The 19,848-nt window shown below is 32.5% G+C and overlaps 1 protein-coding gene across 1 annotated transcript in view; it reads right to left on the bottom strand.

The window, feature by feature from the left end:
* Window positions 1–9,969, bottom strand: part of LOC133178565 (uncharacterized) — a 43,792-nt gene extending 33,823 nt beyond the window's left edge. Inside the window, exon 1 of the mRNA XM_061313278.1 lies at window positions 9,289–9,969. Coding sequence (XP_061169262.1) covers window positions 9,289–9,964 — 676 coding nt within the window. The 5' untranslated portion in view covers window positions 9,965–9,969. The remainder of the gene's footprint in view (window positions 1–9,288) is intronic.
* Between the last annotated feature and the right edge of the window lie 9,879 nt (window positions 9,970–19,848).

Below are 19,848 nucleotides of genomic sequence, written 5' to 3'. Positions count from 1 at the left end.
TAACAATTCGTATATGAAAAATAAAAGGTAAAATGTGAATCATTTAACCTTCCCTTTTAACAAAATCAGAAGTGATGAAAGGGTACGAAAGACTACATGAACAATATTTTAGGTTTCAGCAGACTATAGCTAGACTTGTGACAATATCGTCATTGTTTGCAAGGCTCATTATTATAACTGTATTTTTGGAAGCACTTGGTTTTAATTCTACGTCTGGAACCAATATATACTGAAAGGAAAAAAAAAACGCATAATAAACTTTAGAAGTGAATTAGAGTTTTTATTTCCCACGTACTTTCCAGTATTGTTATTAAACATTTAAATTCATCATTAATCAACAAGTCACCAAAATCTTCGACTATTAATTCATGAGTTATTGAAAATTATATGACCCCCCTCCCAAAGTGAAAATAAAAATTCTCAAAATCTCCCTTGCGCATCTGTAACAGCCTTGATTCTCCTGTGAATGGAGTTCATCAGTGCATTTATCTTTCTCATAGGGATATTATTCAACCCTTCCGACAGGGTAGCCCTAAATTGGTCGAGAGTAGTAGGAGCATTCTAAAGCCTTCAAACCCTACCCTCCAGCCCATAGATTTTCGTTCGAAGAAAAAAGATAGAATTTATGGAATCCAGCTGATTTGGTAAATGTGAATGTTTATTAGAAAGTCTTGACAAACTCTGGCTACATTTTCTCGGGGTGAATATGAAACGCATGTGAGTTCGATCTACTTTACCTGTACTGGATTCCTGAACTTCATAAAAATCCTTTCAAAAGATATATTGCTGGGTCCAACAAATGTTCTATCAAGCTTTTATCTTTACTCCTTACAAAAATATTAACTGCTGTAAATGAGAGACTTCAGTTTTTTTTTTTTTTTTTTTTTTTTTTAATTTTTTTCACACTTTATACAATTTCTCACGATAAATTAAAATCCAGGCTTTTTGATATCACAGACAACTGCTTATCAAAAAATGCGGAACTCTAAAATTTTCACATATTGTGATTGGTCATCAGCAAAATTTACTTCGTTAAAAACCACTCTGATTGTACACACAAGTACTCTGAATTTGATATTAATAGAATATTGGAGTTTCTCGATGACATTTTTGTAGTCTTCGGAGAACAAGTTTTCCAGCAAACTGTTGGAATTCCGATGCATGGGCAACAATTGTGCTGACCTCATTTATATATTCATACGAAGCAGAATTTATTCAAAAACATCTACAAGAGGAAACACTTGCAGTGGATTTCAATTGAGACATATCGACGATGTTTTATCAATTAACAATAGTTATTTTCATATTTATGTCGACTCGATATATCTCAGTGAACTTGATATTAAAGACACCTCAGAGATGAAATTTCTGATGAAACTGAGAGATCGTCAGTACCCATTTTACCGATTTAAAAAAATTTGTTGATAGGTACGCAAGACCTATATGTTCTATTTTTCTTACATGTTTCTAACATGTTAATTATTCTAAACATTAGATAACTAATCGATATCAAGATGACGAATTGTTTTTTCCAGAATTATAAAATGCATATTGTCTGATAAAACTTTCTTTTGTGTCTTCTGTATAAGTTGGATCCTCTGCAGGATTAAATACCTGCAAGCGGTTGGTGGAGACATTTCTCTGACTGCATATCATTAGAATTAAGTGTTTAAAAGTTTTCAAGGTGAAGAAGAGAAGGAATTAATCCTAGATGTCAAATTTTCAAATTCATCCTTTTCTGAGACTTGTACCGGAGAGTTTGGAACGAATCTCGGAAATGTCCTCTTTCTTACATTTGCTTCCTCTGTATTCTCTGTCTGTGAAATAATATGTTTAAAAGGGCGTTTGATGATGCTGTCGTTACTTTTGAAAATTGTTCATCGAAGAAACACCAGATATTACAACATGTGGGCCTTGATCCTAATGTTCTGAAGACATGGATGTATCGTCATGATTTGTATGTACATGCTAGATAATTTTCATGAATGTTTTTCTTACAATATAATCGTCGATATTAGTCTGTTTTTCAGGTGAAATATCCCTCTGCTCTAAATTTCACCAATTTTTAAAATTATTCCCAACATTAATTTTCATCAACAACATTAGTATTAGATTCAAACGGAAAATATATTGAAGTATGAAGCGTTGCTTACTTTTTCAGAAATGAATATTATGTCTAATCATCATATGAGGAAAATTTGAGACAGTGATTAGAAAGAACAATTATTTTTTTCTATCTCAGCATAAAATTAAAAATGTGTGAGGTTGTTATGAAAATAATATTTACTGTCATACATATTTCATTCATATTAGAAAACTTAATGAAGCGTTGTTTCAAAAAAAAAAAAAAAAAAAAAAAATACATTCCATCTACAAGTGTTATCTTTCCATTTACATGAGTTATCTTTCTTCAAAATATTTTTAAGAGAGAAACTATTAAATAATTGATTGTGAAAATTTTGCATCTTAAACATGATAAATTTCTGTAACAATTAAAAGAATTTTATTTAATTAGGTAGAAATATCACAATTTTAACAGGTTAAAGGAACCGAGTACAAATGATTCAGGTTAACTGTTTTAAGTAATTATCAAAAATATTGGCTAAAGAAAATAGAATTCAATATTTGTAAACTATTGCAGAATTGATTGAATTGACTATATAATAGTCCATAGGGATTTCAACAGCCTCGTTTAAAGTCAACATGTCGTCAGTTTTATGGTCGTTATCATGACCTTGTTAGCAAATATAACCTATCATTGGGTCGTATTTGGCTGACTTCTTTCATACCAATTGTTAGGCCTTTGTTTTTATACTGAATTGACTACGGAAATGTTCCGTCTACCTGATCAATACATAGGGCTCCGGTCAACAGGAGATGCGTACTCCACGTAGGCACCTGATCCCACCTCTTGGATTCCCACAGGTCTGTGTTTTATGCCCTACTTACATATTTGTATTGTTTATGGATTTATTGAGATCGCTCACTGTTCGCTATCTTCACCTTTTTTGGTACAAGGTCCTGTACCCTTTCAACTGGGGGTTTTAAATGAAAAATAAGTAATAAAAGTAAGAACATTTGGGATATTGTATATCCCTATCTGTATTATCCATGCAAGTTTACTCAGCATTATTATATATGGTTTTTGGTAACTTTGAAATGAGATCTGCTCTACATGTATACACTGCTCTTAAACCTGCTGTGACCACATTAGGGGTCAATTTAAATGTCAATTTAAGCCCTGCCTCAAAATCAACACATTGCCGTGACAGTGGAGCAAGAAAAAGCATTTAATATTTTTAATTTTGTCATCAACACAGAATGTCTGCAGCATTCCGGGTGTTGCTGCATCATTTTTGGCATTACTGATGTTGATAAAATACCGTCTAAGACCTTTCAGAGATGACTGCATCACCAACACTTAAACATTCGAGGCTGTTGGTTATGGCATGGAGAAATGACAAGGACAAAAAGAGATAAAACAAATAGTGGATTCAAATAGTTTGACTTTTGATTTCGGGATACTCATCATTTTTCAACAAAAAAAAATGAAGGATTATTTGTAACTCTTTATTTGTATGTAGCCGGACACACATTTGTTGCATTTAAAGGAATAGTTCACAGCTTCTAAAGAAGGATATGGTACAGTAAAATGTATAAAAAATATATGTGAGTATTCTTCAATTAATTATTAAGATATGTCAAAGTTAATGACAAACATTAACATCATAAAAAACTAAAATTAACAGCATGAAACAATTTTATCCCGAAGAATGAATAGGAATAGGCAAGTAAATACACTAATACACTCGAAATTTCTACAAATATTCTTCCAAACATTCTGCAATTTCGGTGGGGTATCACAAGCATAGGTCTCTGTTATTTTCATGTTAAATTGTTTTGTCACTCCTGATTCTCGAGAACACATTTTATACATGAAAAGAAAGGTTAATTATTTTGATTATTTTGAGGAGATGCATACGGCACACAAGACTGAGGAATTGTTTTCTTTTAAGAAGATGCATTTGATGCTTCATGTGTGATTAATCCATTTTCTTTGTATGTGATTGGCCCTCTAGGTACATGTACATGTAAGGACATTCTTTGGCCGCATACCATTGTAATGCTTAACTGTGATTTGTTAACTTTAGTTAACTGGGTTTAGAAGAGAAGGGATCAAATTTTCACCATCATATTTTGCTGAAACTTGTACCGGAAAATTTGGAACGATCCACAGAAATGTCCCCTTTTGGATGTACATTAGACATGTACATTCTGACTGTGAAAGAGCCTCTGACATGATGTCATTACTTTCGCAATTGTCCATCTAAAAATGCCAGAAATTGTCACTTGCAAGCAGGCCGAGGTCAATACCATAATTACAGAGAGTTTGAAAAATTTTCTGCATTGAATGGTGAAGAATCATTGGCATCAGCGTGTTCATTATTAAAAGGAATCATGTCTTAATTTTCTAAATGTATTATCATCTGGTGTATTATCATCTGTTGACAGGTTACTCTCTTCATTCTCATTTGTACATGGATAATTTTCGTGAATGTTTTGCTGACGATTATGTCCTTTAAACTGGTGTGCTTCTAAAGACATGTGTTCAAAGTGTGAAGAAAGGCTTGTGTTCACTATGTCCTTGCTCTTATAATGTTTTTCATCCTCCAAAGACTTCCTGTTCAAGTTTTGTGTAATGAAAGAATCATGTCGACATTTTGAAATACTTCTCGAGTCGTCCGGACCTACCTCTTGAGCATGAATCCCATCAGAAAAGTTGTTTTCATGTTCTACTGGAACTTTTGAAAAACATTTACACACGCCTTTGGCATCAATTGAATTCAGATGACATGTACAAAGATCGTTTCTTAAGCTAACACAGTCTGTTGAAAAAGGTAGTTCATTGGATTCAATAGTTACACAATCTAATCCATTTTGCGGCTGTGGTTCCAATATGGCTTTGATTTGTTCTTGTAGTTCTTTCCTTATTTCATCTAGTACAGAAATAACATAAAAAAATCTATATTCGTTCACCGTTTCATCAGCACTCCAAAAAAAAAAAAATAAATAAATAAACCATTCAAAATGATATACATATAATCCCTACACGTTATTGTTTGTATTATTATTTTATACAAAAAAGTTCACTTTCGCATAGAAATTACTTTCTTTAGACAACTAATACTTTTTAAAAATTTTTTTTTGATGAAATGTATCCATTGCACCATCAAGATGAAGAAGTAATATTTTATGACTCCTTATTATTGAATGACCTGACGATATACAAAACTTGCTAGATGAACATTTTTTTGTGTGAATTATGTTTTAATCGTACTCATACCTAAAATAATATAAACTGCCAAATGTAATCATGCCCATGCACTGTTTTACCTAAATATATGGCTTAAGTCGTCGAGTTTGCCAATTCAATTTTTTTTCATTAATTCAATTTTCTTTTTTCGAAAGATTTTGATGTTTAATTTTTCTGCACTTATCAAACTCAAAATGATTTTCATTTGTAAGGAGAAATACACTAAGGTGCTTAGTACTTTTATGTACCGAAATATCGGCAGAGTCAAAGGTCATATCACTTCAAATGATTAAATTTTCATTCCGATAAAATTAAGTTTGAAGATGTTTGCATGATAACAGGAAATGAAGCTGGAAAAAATTGATGAGAATATACGTCAGTGTTTTAATGTGATATGGTTGATTCGAAATTGTATGTTACGAACAAAGGTCAATTACTCTTATTAGTTATACCTGCTTTAATATAACTGACAGCTTCTAAAATGTGTTGAATCAATGGGCAAGGGTAAACAGTCTCCTTATCCTTGTTGTAGGACAGCAAATTTCTTCTCAACAGAGGAAGGAGGTGGTTGAATTTGTATTCTGGAACGTTGTTACATTCTGTAAATAAGATACAAAATCTCTACATATTTCGATTGTTTTTCTTAAAAAAAAAACCTAATCCTTTATATTTAGAACAATGAGTCCTTTCTAAATTTAGCCTATTGTAAAAAATGTCAATTGAGGGCAAGGAAAAAATACTAAAAAAAAATTAAAATACCGCAATCTAAGCATACAGTTAAATTTGATTTATTTTTCTGATGAAATTTTATAAGAGAGAGAAAAAAAAATTTAGATGTATACATGTAGGCCTTACAAAAAAGAAACTTACTGAACAGTTTTGCGTTTGCTGCTATCGTTGATTGGCTTGTGTACTTGATAATAAAAAGAGTCTTTACTAAGTTGTCACTTTGTTCTTTGCTGAGATGTTTCCAACGATGCTGTAATTGTGTGTCTAAATTAAAAGAAATATCCCGAATGAGTGAATAGGTGAAACTCAAGACTTTCTTAAATGTATGGATACATGGGAATCAAATGGAATATTCATTTGCTTAAATAAAAAACTTACTCATCCTTTCTGGATGAGGTAGGAATTCATCGCTCAGTACCTCAATGATCTGTTTTACCATTAACTTTATAACCTCATCAACAGATATCACATTATCCTTCATCAATAGACCTACAAAACATATCATCACGTTACAATAAATTTGGAAATAAATATACGGACATACAATATGAAAATATCTATACTTATAAATTAATAAATTTTGCAAATAAACTCCGAAACGGGTGCACCAGAGTTCATACTAACTCCTCTAAGAATACGCTAGATACAAGATGATGTCCGTAAACTATATTTAGATTTCACTCGGATAGTTAGTATCGTACATTAAATTAAAAGTCTACCCTCATTTTCTATAAACAGCCATGAAATAGCAAAAACATGAGTACGGTGGCGTTTCCGGTTGGCGGATTTAAGTTACTGGCAATTTTTAATGACACTGACAACAAACAATCGTTCATTTATTTCATAAAACGTTATCACTGAATTATTCAATCAAAACTTGATTTAAATGATATAAAAGAGATAAGGTGTGATACCCGATTAAAAAGGGAAATGTGCAAATTATTTTCGTCATTCACCGATCTTAATATTGACGGAAGCTTCTAGAACATCATATAGCATCGAGCCCGATGTTAAAAAAAAAAAAACGAGGCTATTATGCTACATGAATATAAAAAAAGCTTTTGTGTAAATGGTCATTTAAATAATGGTAAATCATTGATAACACTATAAGTTTTGAATATATTTATATATCGAAAGACTAAAAACATATATGTAGTAGGTTTTCCTAATAAATTTATCGGTAAAATCCTCACTGAGAGCATCCTTGCAACGAACCCGAAGTACAATTTGTACTTCGTAATAAACTTGCTTACATGAAAAGAGAAAATTAATGAATAAGGTATTGTTCAAATACAATCAAAGCTGTAAACTTTTGTGCTTTAATCAATACATTTCAGTTATTTTTCTGAATACAGTCCTTCGTATCAAATACTCGGCCTATTCATAGGGCGTTAAAAGCTAATTTTTACACAGGTACTTGAGTCTTGGTTTATAAATACGTATGTACCTTATTGATACATGTATGTAAAAAAGTAAAGTACATTTTTTACATATCGATAAGGTACGTACATATTTATAAAGCAAGGCCCAAGTACCAGTGAATTTTAAACCCCCCCCCCCCCCCAAATCAATTTATAAGTAAAATGTGCATAATCGCTGCTTTTATCCTTGAGGGAAATGAAATAAGAGCATCTGAAGTACAATATCCATAACATAGTGTAACAGGTTTCACAATAAACGCCAATTAATGAAATTGTTTTTTTTTTCAAATTTTCACAAATGGGGGAAGGGGGGGTTGTGGGGTTGTACATCTACTTCCTGCAGAATTTTGAACAAAGTATTTCTTCCTGCTATAAGCCTGTAGGCTGTCAGTAGAAACTACAATATATTTTCTGTCGGTAGTAGTATAAATTCAATTCCCCGCGCTTGCGCGGGATTTCATCTAGTTTTCTTTTAAATTCGTGATAATGGTAACAAGAGGCCCATGGGCCACATCGCTCACCTGAGTAACTTTGGCCATGCTGTTCTTTACCCGATTTCCCCCCTTTAATATACCTATTGTGGCCCCGTCCTACCCCCGGGGGTCATGATTTGAACAATTTAGAATCTACACTACCTCAGGATGCTTCCAAATAAGTTTCAGCTTTATTGGTCCAGTGGTTCTTGAGAAGAAGATTTGTAAAGATTTTTCTTATATATTTCAATGTAAAACTTGGATTTCCCATTGTGGTCCCGCCCTACCCCGGGGGTCATGATTTGAACAATGGATGCTTCCACTTAAGTTTCAGCTTTTCTGGCCCAGAGGTTCTTGAGAAGAAGATTTTAAAAGATTTTTTCTATATATTTCAATGTAAAACTTGGATTCCCTGTTGTGGCCCCGCCCTACCCCCAGGGGTCATGATTTGAACAATTTAGATTCTACACTACCCCAGGATGCTTCCATATAAGTTTCAGTATTTCTGGCCCAGTGGTTCTTGAGAAGAAGATTTGTAAAGATTTTTCTTATATATTTCAATGTAAAACTTGGATTCCCTATTGTGGCCCCGCCCTACCCCCGGGGGTCATGATTTGAACAATTTAGAATCTACACTACCCCAGGATGCTTCCATATAAGTTTCAGTATTTCTGGCCCAGTGGTTCTTGAGAAGAAGATTTGTAAAGATTTTTCTTATATATTTCAATGTAAAACTTGGATTCCCTATTGTGGCCCCGCCCTACCCCCGGGGGTCATGATTTGAACAATTTAGAATCTACACTATCCCAGGATGCTTCCACATAAGTTTCAGTATTTCTGGCCCAGTGGTTCTTGAGAAGAAGAATTTTAAAGATTTTTCTTTTATATTTCAACGTAAAACTTGGATTCCCTATTGTGGCCATGCCCTACCCCCGGGGGTCATGATTTTAACAATTTAGAATCTACACTATCCCAGGATGCTTCCACATAAGTTTCAGCTTTTGTGGCCCAGTGGTTCTTAAGAACCCTATTTTTGTCTTTTCTTGATTATCTCCCCTTGTAAGGGGACTTGGCCCTTCATTTTAACAATTTACACTCCCCTTTACCCAAGGATACTTTGTACCAAGTTTGGTTAAAATTGGCCCAGTGGTTCTTGAGAAGAAGTTGAAAATGTGAAAAGTTTACAGACGGACGGACAGACGGACAGACGGACGGACAGACGGACGGACGGACGACGGACAACGGGTGATCAGAAAAGCTCACTTGAGCTTTCAGCTCAGGTGAGCTAAAAAGGGGATTTAAGAATTAATATTGGTCTAGAACTTTTCCAGTCCAGGGGTGAATGTGTTACCTGCATTGATTAAAGCTGGTGGTATGCCCTCACATAGTCTAACTACGTGTTTTCGCGAGTTAGTATCATCAGTAGGGGAGGGGCATACGTCATTTAAAAGTTCCATAGACTCTTTCTCTGTTAATGCAGGGACCCTCTGCATCCAGAAGACTCTTCTTAAATGTGCAAATCGAAATTCATCCGTAGAGGAAATAATCAGATAAAAGTTGCTACATTCTGTAAGCAGTGGTTTTATGACTTCTGCATAAATTTGATCCCAGAGAGTTTGTTTTGGTGAATCTGGAAGAGTTCCGTCTGAGTCTGGCTTAGATTTGGCTTCCTCTTGATGATCATGGTGAAAAATGTAAACATCCTCACTGCCTTTAAGAAACTTGATTACATTTTGTATGCAATTGCAATTTGTATGTGAACAAACTTCATGTTCCATTATATTTAAATGCCCAGCAACAGTTGCAATGTATGCTTCATATGTTCTGATGCGGTGAAAATCAAAAGTGGTTGTTTTCACTTTGTCACTTTTATCTGAAGTCCTCAAAATTCTTAGAAAGTTCCTCACATATCTCGATTTGCCGACACTCTTGGGACCATAAATTCCAAAAATTTTGTACTGGCCACGATTCCATGCCGCCTTAAGTTCTTCTGTACATTCCACTCGTCCAACAAATATATCTTCCATTTCTATGAGATCGTGGCGAAACTTATATTTGAGTTCGATGTCTAATCACATTTTATCCTGTTAATGAAAAATCGGACATAAAGTAAATCAACGAAATCCTACCCAGGTAGTATTCTAGTCGCAATTTTTAAAATTATGGACGTGCAGCTATTTACTCTTTCAAAATTATAATTCATGTCTTGCACTTCATTCGATTACAGAAAAAAGAGAGATTAATAAAGAATGGTTCAAAACAGCGTTCTTGAAATACACTTTAATTTTTTTATCTATTATATTAAGTTCGTCCAGGAAAAAATACATATAGAAAAAGCTACTTGGAGTGTTTTTTTTTTCTGTCCAGAGATATACAGGGAAATGTTCATCACCCGCTTTAAGCAAGATAATGCCCTTTCCTTATTTAATGATGTATTGAAAAAAAATCCTTTTAAACTATTGTATGATAATTCAAATATCTTAGATCATCAGCTGACCAATAAGTGAATTTACATTATTCTTCAGAAACATGATGATGATGATAATGATGATATTTTTTTTTTTTTTTTTCATAAATCATTAAAACAATCAAACCACTTAGATGTTAAATTTTCATACACATTGATGATAAAATTAACGACCCGAAACAGACCCAAAAGTAGAACATAAAATTTTTAATTGTTAAATTAGAAATATAAGAAAACATGTTTCATTTATATAACTGAAAAGAAAATCACCAGAAAACAGGGTTTGTCTTGTTAAAAAAGAAAATAATTGTAAAAGAAAAAAAATCAAGGACATATTTCTAATGAAGCTAAAATTTGGGTTTAATAAGTATATGTGATAAATCAAAGCTAACACCTATGTGTAAAACACTCGTCCTAGGAAATACTCCCTACAGAACTCACTTTTATAAAGAAAGTAACCTGCATTGTGTTCTGGAGATGTTAAACAACGAGAAATACATTTGCTATCCAAAAAGGAAATGAAACAATTAACATGACACTGCAATTAACACATTTAATTTAATATTGCAAAAGAAACATTTCGTATTTAGCAAAATATTTCACAAATCTCTTGCATATTCCATTACTTCCAGGGGAGCAAGGGCTTATACCTTCTCAGAGATTAAAAAAAAAGTAAAATATCATGAAAGCTTTTCGATTTTTCTAGATTTAAGGAAACGCAAGACATTTTGATTTTTAATAAGTCGTATTTAAACAGGGAGTGGATATGTGCGATGCTGGCCTTTAAAACTGATACGCATTAATTTTTCCCCAAGAAAATTTCAACATAGATGTGGACGGGTGATAAAAAAAAATATTTTGTTTTCTTTAGGTAAAAAAATTGAGCCATTTTAGCCAGTCGGTCGGGAAAAGGTTAACAAACATTTTTTTTTTAAAGATGGCCTTGGCTTGTCTCCAAATCATGCACTGCAGTTATAGAATTTTTAACATGTTTTCTACCTCCTTCCCCAGTCCTTTTCATAATTTAAGGAGGAATGCCTCACCAAAGTTTTATTTAATAGATCTTTAAGACATCCCTTTTAAACTATGGTTGCAGCACTGAAAGACTGATATTAGCTCTTAATTATTTAATACGATTTTTTGAGGTATTTTTTCTGAGAAAATGAAAAAAAATGTTTTATTTGCAAAGAAGCTTATAAAAAATCAAAGAAGTCAGTACGTTACCTATTATCAGGAGGCCGATAATTTTTCGTATTTTAATAAACAGGTTTGCCAAAATATAACAACTATGAACATGTACTGGAAGATCGGTAGTTTTAATATATGCATAGCAAAATTTCCACATTCCGTTTATTAGACGTATACACAACGTCTAAATGTTCGTTTTTTTCTGGAAATTGCTATTTTTCCACTATTTTTACCAGGAATTCCTAAAATTGAAGTAGTGCCCATCCCTCGAGCAAAATAAAACATATATATTTCAAAATATCATAAAGTATAAAGACAGATAAAAACAGTAGTAAGAATTTGCTCGATGAATGGGCTGTATGTTTATTTTGACATTTCATGACTTTTTCCGGTGGCGTATTCATACATGTACATGTAGTTGATTGAGAGGTGTAGTTCTATGTAGGTGAAATTATGACACCTTAATTCATGAAAAATTGTTAAAAAATAAATATGTCGTACAAAGATCATATGAAATTGCCCATATATAAGTATATTTATCTTGAAAAATAGCATATAAACTGGGAAATATGATAAGGCAGATATCGATATATAACCTGTACATGCATATGACAAATTATCAATCCAATGAATATGCTACATGTAAGCAATTTATAAAAACGCTCAAATGACAAATAAAATTTTTAATTGTAATATCGCAGAAAAAGGAACATGTAATGAAATAATCTAGTTTATCTTAGAATAAATTTTATTTTGCAACTGAGAGCTTCTAGCCTAGCTACCGTCTCAATATATTGGGAATTTAAAATTAATGTTGAAAAATGCGATGCTTTAAAAAAGTTCAGCGAGATCTATTGTGAGTTTTCTTGTAGCGTATTGCGTAATTTATTCACATACATTTCAATAATTCAAAAAGCATGAGTTAATTTTTTACGTCACTTTTATATTTAAGAAAAACACAGGGCAAGATTTGTCTTGAAACCGTACCTAGTTCTTTGAATACATAATGGATGTGTACGGGTGTAATACTCAGTATTATTAGACACAATTCCCATTTATTACTATTAGCATGTAAGAATGAAATGTGTCCTGATTAATGACCTTGACCTTTGTTGAAGAGTTATCTCCCTCTTTTTTTTTAAGTAATAAAAATCAATTTTTTTTTTAGAAAATCTATATGATAAAAAAAAAATGTTTTCAATTGCCATTCTATTTCTAATGATTTCATACATCTTTCCACCACAATATTTATTGATATTCTTATTATTTGAATTTTTATTTTTAAAAAATCGCTTGTCTCCATAGACTTCAATGCGATTTCTGTTAATAAATTTCTGCTTAGATAATTACATTTTTAAAAATTTCTCTTGGTAAATCCTTTTCTACTGTAAAATGCTTTGAATTAATATCAGAGTATTATATACATGTACGTGATGGATTTTTAAGGATAGAGAATTAGGTCCTATTAGGGATGGAAAACTTTAAAAAAGTACTTTGATAATCTGTGACACTTGCTGATTTTTAATTTCACGATCGATATTTATTGTGTATTGCGCCTCTAAGCTTTTATATACATGTCTGTATTGTAAGAGAGGTTGTTCGTATAAGATTAAGACTTATATTTCATCTGGTACACTTAAAAATCACAAAATTGCTATATATACTGAGCGGATTGATATTTCTTATCTGTCAGGGATCCAGATATGTCAAAAGACCACGGGGTAGGGCACTGACATAAAAGTTCAAAGGAAATTCAGGCACTAAACGTTGAAAAAAGAACTGTTTTGGGTGAGGATTTCTTTGAAGCAAATCATGTGATTTAGTACATGTAGTTGAAAAATTGAAAAAAAAAAAAAAAAAAAAAAAAAACAGGGGGGGGGGGGCAGTGTCATATTTAAAAAGGACAGCGTCTATACACTCCTTTATCCGCCACTCCTGATCGGTCCGATACTTTGTCAAATATTTTGAGTCTGGGGAAGATACATGTACATGTAGCTGCCGCACATTTTCGGTACACTTCTTTCTTTTATTTTCCTAAGGGCTTCCTTTTTTTAAACACGTAAAATAAACTTCTCATAAATTCTTGTCGATTAAAAGTTTTTATTGTCATGATATCTTGTAGATTTTTTAAGTTTACATTATTAACAGAATTTTGAAAAATGAAAAGTTCTATTAGACAAGCTGATTTAGATGCAAGGTTCACAAACCACGTATTCAGGTATATTCCTGAAAATCTGTACCGCAAAATCATGAGCTGAAATAAATCTATATAGTTTTAAAGTTAAATGACAATAAAGGTCATTTTTATACCCCCCCCCCCCCAAAAAAAAAAATATTTGTCTCTACCACGTTTTTTTTCACAGTTATTGCGGTGTGTGTCACACACGATTTCAGTACTGTGGAATAAAGCTGTTGGTCCTTGCGTTGAGGGAATTTAAATGTAACAACCTTTATAAACAATTTCCGATTTGCCGCTGTCATGTCTGGATTATATGTATTTCTTCTCAATTTGGTTCCTTAATTAAAAATGAAAGTAAATCAATTCTGATATTCAATTCAATACAGTGCAGCTTTATCTGAAAGTTACTACATCGAGCGAAACTTCAATATCTACTAAGTATGAAAAATCTTTTAACCTGTTTCTTCTGAAAAAGTTAAAATAAGTTGCGGAAGAAATTTTCCAGGTCAGCTATCTAAATGAGGTGAAACTTTACTTTGAAATATAAGATACTGTCACTGAAGATATTACAAATTACCTGCAACACCTGAACGTGAAAAGATGGGACAGGAGATACATATACATTAGAGATAATGATTTATAATTATACAAAATCAATTCTTTTATGGTATTTGCTTTGGAATTACATATTACGTAATATACGTTTCACACGTTCATTATACGTATCGAACGTATTTGATTTAAAAAAATCCTGAAGAAGTGTCTATAATGTTCCACTTTGCATTTTCCATTAGATTTTAATTTAAAAGAAATACAGTGTTTATGACCTGTGGAAAAAAAATGAACGTGCAAAGGTTGGTTCATTTATTTATATATATAACCGTGAAAGCATGTCAGTCTGAAAAAAAAAAGTTCGTCGTAAGATTGGAGGGGTGGGGGTGGGGGGGGGGGGCATACCGTGTTAAGAACCATCCTGTCAAACAGATTCTAAACTATATTCAACGAATAATGGTGAAAATCATGTCGTAAGGGCGGATTAATGTATTGACTTATTAGGAAGTGAGGAGGGGGGGGGGGGCTTTTCATTGACAACTATTAATGAAAAAAAAATCGGAGATATTTTGAATGCTTTTTCATATACTTTTAAAGCGAATTAAATGATGTTCTTTTTTTTTAATTAATTTTTTTTTATATATTTAACCTCCTTCCCCGCAGTCACGCATTTTAACGCTTATAAACAGTTTTATGTTAACTTAATATGTGTATTATTAAAAGAATTAAACCGAAACAACGCACCGAATATTGTCTGAACATAATACTGTTCACTAATATTTATTCGTTTCAATAATTATACTAACTAAAACTGAAATAAAATAATTATGATATACATCGACGATTTCACGTACGTCTTGTGTTTTCCATGTAAACTATACAGAAAAACTCGGTTAGAGCGAGTCCTTTGAATTGACTTCGCTGGTTCCGTAATTTGTCTGAAATTTATTCATTTAAAAAATTATACTAAACTGAAAAAAAAAATAAAAGAAATATTATAGTTGTCTTCAATAAGAATCAACATAATTATGATACATGGACGATTTAACGTACGTCTTGTGTTTTCTATGTAAACTATACAGAAAAACTCGGTTATAGCGAAGTCCTGTAAATTGACTTCGCTATATCCGTAATTTGTTATATCTGTAAAGCAAATGCCCTCAAGCACTTACAGCAAATTTACAATGTACGTGTTTTCCAGCAAGAATGACTACAATACGTTAAGAAAAGTGTAAAACACAAAACTAACCTACATGTATGGCTACAAAAGTTTTCTGATGAATTAATTTTAAATACGAATACTTACGAAAAATCACATCAGTTCATAAGTTTTGATATCTTTAAAAATTCGTTATAAACGATGTAAATTTGGTTATTTTTAACCTTTACGCATACGGGTTAAAAGATTAGTTCGCTATATTCGTACATTGTAAATTCGTTATATCAGAGTTCGTTATAACCGTAAATTTTACAAGGATTGGAAATTTTGCCTGGTATCCTGAAAAACTTCGCTTTATCCATAAAGTTCCTATACATGTTCCTATACATGTACATGTATCTGTGTTCATACTAAACGAGTTTTACTGCTCAAATAAAAAATTAAAAGATAGATGTATGTTACAATACGACTTTTAAAATCATATTGTGAGCAAAAAAGTGGGGATAGGAGAATTTTATAACAAAATTTTAAATTAGTGAAATTTAGAGTCTGTGAATAGGTCACAGAGGGAACACAGAAAAGTAAGATATATATATATTTAACTTTTTCAGTTCAAAATCCATAGATATTTTTTGTGTGTTGTATATCAAAATGAACACGTTGAAATCCGAGAACGTCAAGTTGACGTCATAATGTCATAGTACTGTGTTATTTTCTGAAAAAACTCTCTGTATTTAAAGAGCTCTATGGAAAAAATGGTTTGAGTTTAAAAGTGAATGAATTAAAAAGGGACAACTCTAGACATGTTTCAAAAAAATTCATCAGATTTGGGGACAGGGCCGATCTTGGTGCCTAACGTACTTTCTTCTTTGTTGTAAATCGGAAAACTCTTTCACTCATGTACACAGCCTTTCTTAGACCCCAATTAGAATATGATTCCTTGGATTGGGGTGGATGTAATGTAGGCGTTAGCGAAAAATTATCTCTTGACTCTATTAGCTTCTAAAGATGCACTATACTTTGAAACTGGATGGGAATCATTAAATGAAAGGAGAAAAATACGAGATTAAATACAATAACCAAGTTCCTGAATATCTAACTGATATAATCCCAAATTTTCGTTGTAATTCATCAAGTTACAGTACGAGAAATTCATATAAATATAACATACCTAAATGCAGATTGCAAACATATAAGTCAGTCCCCCCCCCCCCCCCCCCCCGTTATTGACGAATTGAACTCATCACCTCTTATTGTAAGAAATTCTTCCTCATTGTCTATCTTTAAAACCTCCATTTCTTACAATAAACCTATGCCACCCTCTTATAAAATTTAAGTTACGGGATTCGACGCTTAAATATAATGCATACAAGGCTTCGACACAAATGTGTGCTTAACAGCGATCCTTTTCGATGTAATGTAATTTTGAGTCCCGTATGTTCTTGTGGAAGAATGGAAGATACTCATCATTATTTCTTTTCATGCAAAAAATATAAAGAGGCCAGAAATTTTTTTTGACACATTTCTGCAAATGGGAAAGTTACATACTGTTGATACTCACACTTTACTGCGGGGAGATGAAACGTTAAACGATGTTGAAAATGAATACCTATTTTCCATTGTACAAACATTTATTAAAAAGTCAGGTTGTATTGGTTGATTCAATTAATACTTTTTACGAATTCTATACAGCTTGTGTATTATATAACAAATATAATAAATAATGAATATTGTTCCTCTGATTATTATGATTTTCTGTGTTTATTTATTTTAAGCTGAAACCCATATACATGTATGTAAATATGTTTGGTATAATTCACCGGTTAGAACGGTACATTCTGGGTGGCGGCAATGCGTGACTCGGGGTGGCGGCACCGAGGCGAGGAAAACATCAACACGGTGAGTAAACCTGAATTTTTTCCATATGTTTAGACGTGTCAGATCAGAAAATTGTATTCTACGGAAGAGAGCAAATATCAACCTACCTCTGACCGTTTAAAGCAGCCTATAAGAGTGCTCCGTTTTCTCAAACACTCCTCCTCACTTTTCGGGGTATCAACGTTTTCGACTTTTGACGCAATATTCTGTTTCAAAATTGACCTCAGAAGGGTTTTTTCCTTATATCTTAAACAGTAATAAAGTAATACGATAGAATAAATTTCAATCCTACTTTATAAGTCAATATATTTTACTAATTAAGCCAATTAAGGCTTCAAACTCGATGCGACGCTCGGGGTGGCGGTTTCTGTGTCTTGCGGGGTGGCAGCATGTCTGAGAAATAGGGATTATTTTTTCATGCAGCGTTCTCCTGGCCCCCTTTCCAGACAAAAAAAGATTCAGATCTCTTAGAAGAATTAAGATTATGTCATGGTACGATGTTATTTCGCTATAAATGTGGCTATGTCAAACTTTAAGAAGTATATTTTTTATAATTTAAAGATCGGAACGAACAAGGAATGGGCACTATATAATGATAGTAGTGTGTTGCTAATATTGGTATTACTTTATACAGTTCCTACATTTAAGTTTTGAACAGAAGTCCAAGTTAAGCAGAATAATCAAGATAATTACAAATCAGTTTATATACACATATATAAATCCTTGTTGTTGTCCCCACAATTAAAAAAAAAAAAAACAACTGAATGACTGTTAAATTATTAATTGTGATAATCTGCTTACTCGGGACATATGTTCAAAGCTTAAAGATAGGAGTTTTAAAAAGTAACAAAATAATTATATTGTGGGTTTGCCCATTTTCTGATCTACGGTATTCATGTATACATCATTTTCCAGGCAGGTTCCTACTAAACCAAAATTGTTGATTTATGTGTATCACAGGTCAGGGATAAAATTATATATATATTTTGAAAAAATAAGAAGTCTTTTAAAGAAAAAGACAGGGGGTTTCATGGAAAAAGTTGACACCCACAATATAATTATTTTGTTACTTTTTAAAACTCCTATCTGACATAATCTTAATTCTTCTGTTCAAAACTTAAATGTAGGAACTGTATAAAGTAATACCAATATTAGCAACACACTACTGTCATTATATAGTGCCCATTCCTTGTTCGTTCCGGTCTTTAAATTATAAAAAATATACTTCTTAAAGTTTGACATTTATAGCGAAATAACATCGTACCATGACATAATCTTAATTCTTCTAAGAGATCTGAATCTTTTTTTGTCTGGAAAGGGGGCCAGGAGAACGCTGCATGAAAAAATAATCCCTATTTCTCAGACATGCTGCCACCCCGCAAGACACAGAAACCGCCACCCCGAGCGTCGCATCGAGTTTGAAGCCTAAATTGGCTTAATTAGTAAAATATATTGACTTATAAAGTAGGATTGAAGTTTATTCTATCGTATTACTTTATTACTGTTTAAGATATAAGGAAAAAACCCTTCTGAGGTCAATTTTGAAACAGAATATTGCGTCAAAAGTCGAAAACGTTGATACCCCGAAAAGTGAGGAGGAGTGTTTGAGAAAACGGAGCACTCTTATAGGCTGCTTTAAACGGTCAGAGGTAGGTTGATATTTGCTCTCTTCCGTAGAGTACAATTTTCTGATCTGACACGTCTAAACATATGGAAAAAATTCAGGTTTACTCACCGTGTTGATGTTTTCCTCGCCTCGGTGCCGCCACCCCGAGTCACGCATTGCCGCCACCCCGAATGTACCGTTCTACCCGGTGTAATTTGTATGTAGGGAAAGGGCGTATTGATTTTTTTTAGAACTTTTGACCAATCCCATTTGTAAAGTTAAAAGACAATAAAATACGTTCAAATCAAAGATGCTTTATGGTTTAAAATTTGCTACATGTATTAATAAATGCATAATATGAATGTCTAATAAAATGTGTAAAGAGAGGTTGGACAGACGTTCTGATTTTTTAAATTAAATATTATTTATGAATATAAAACACAAAAATTTTTGTACCTATGGATAAAATCTTCATAAAACTAGTCACAACTAGGGAGAATATGTTAGTCAATCATATTTTAAAAAGAAATTGAAATGAAATTGCTAAATTTAAGGAAAATTAATTATTTTAATATACATGTAGCTGTATTTGGATCAATCCCGATCAAATTGAAACCGATCCCGATCAAAATTAACACAAATAAAATAATAATTATCGTCCTCTTTATGTAAACCTCTATGTGATTGTCAATTTCAATTATCTTTTAATCCGTATTACACCTAAACAAACTATTATTCGTGTGAAAAATGTTATCTATTTCCAATTATTACAAAATTCTGGTTGGGATCAGTTTAAATTTCGATCGGGATTGGCCAAAATTTAAAAGAAATAAATTTTCTGAAGTTTGGCATTTTCATTTTAATTTCTTTTTAAAATATGAT

The sequence above is a fragment of the Saccostrea echinata genome, unplaced genomic scaffold (genome assembly GCF_033153115.1).
Source record: "Saccostrea echinata isolate AGI-Se365-2 ecotype Australia unplaced genomic scaffold, CSIRO_AGI_Sech_v1 ptg000003l, whole genome shotgun sequence".
Lineage (NCBI taxonomy): Eukaryota > Metazoa > Mollusca > Bivalvia > Ostreida > Ostreidae > Saccostrea > Saccostrea echinata.
Note: the sequence above shows the minus strand (reverse complement) of the source record. Positions and strands in the feature narration are given on the sequence as shown.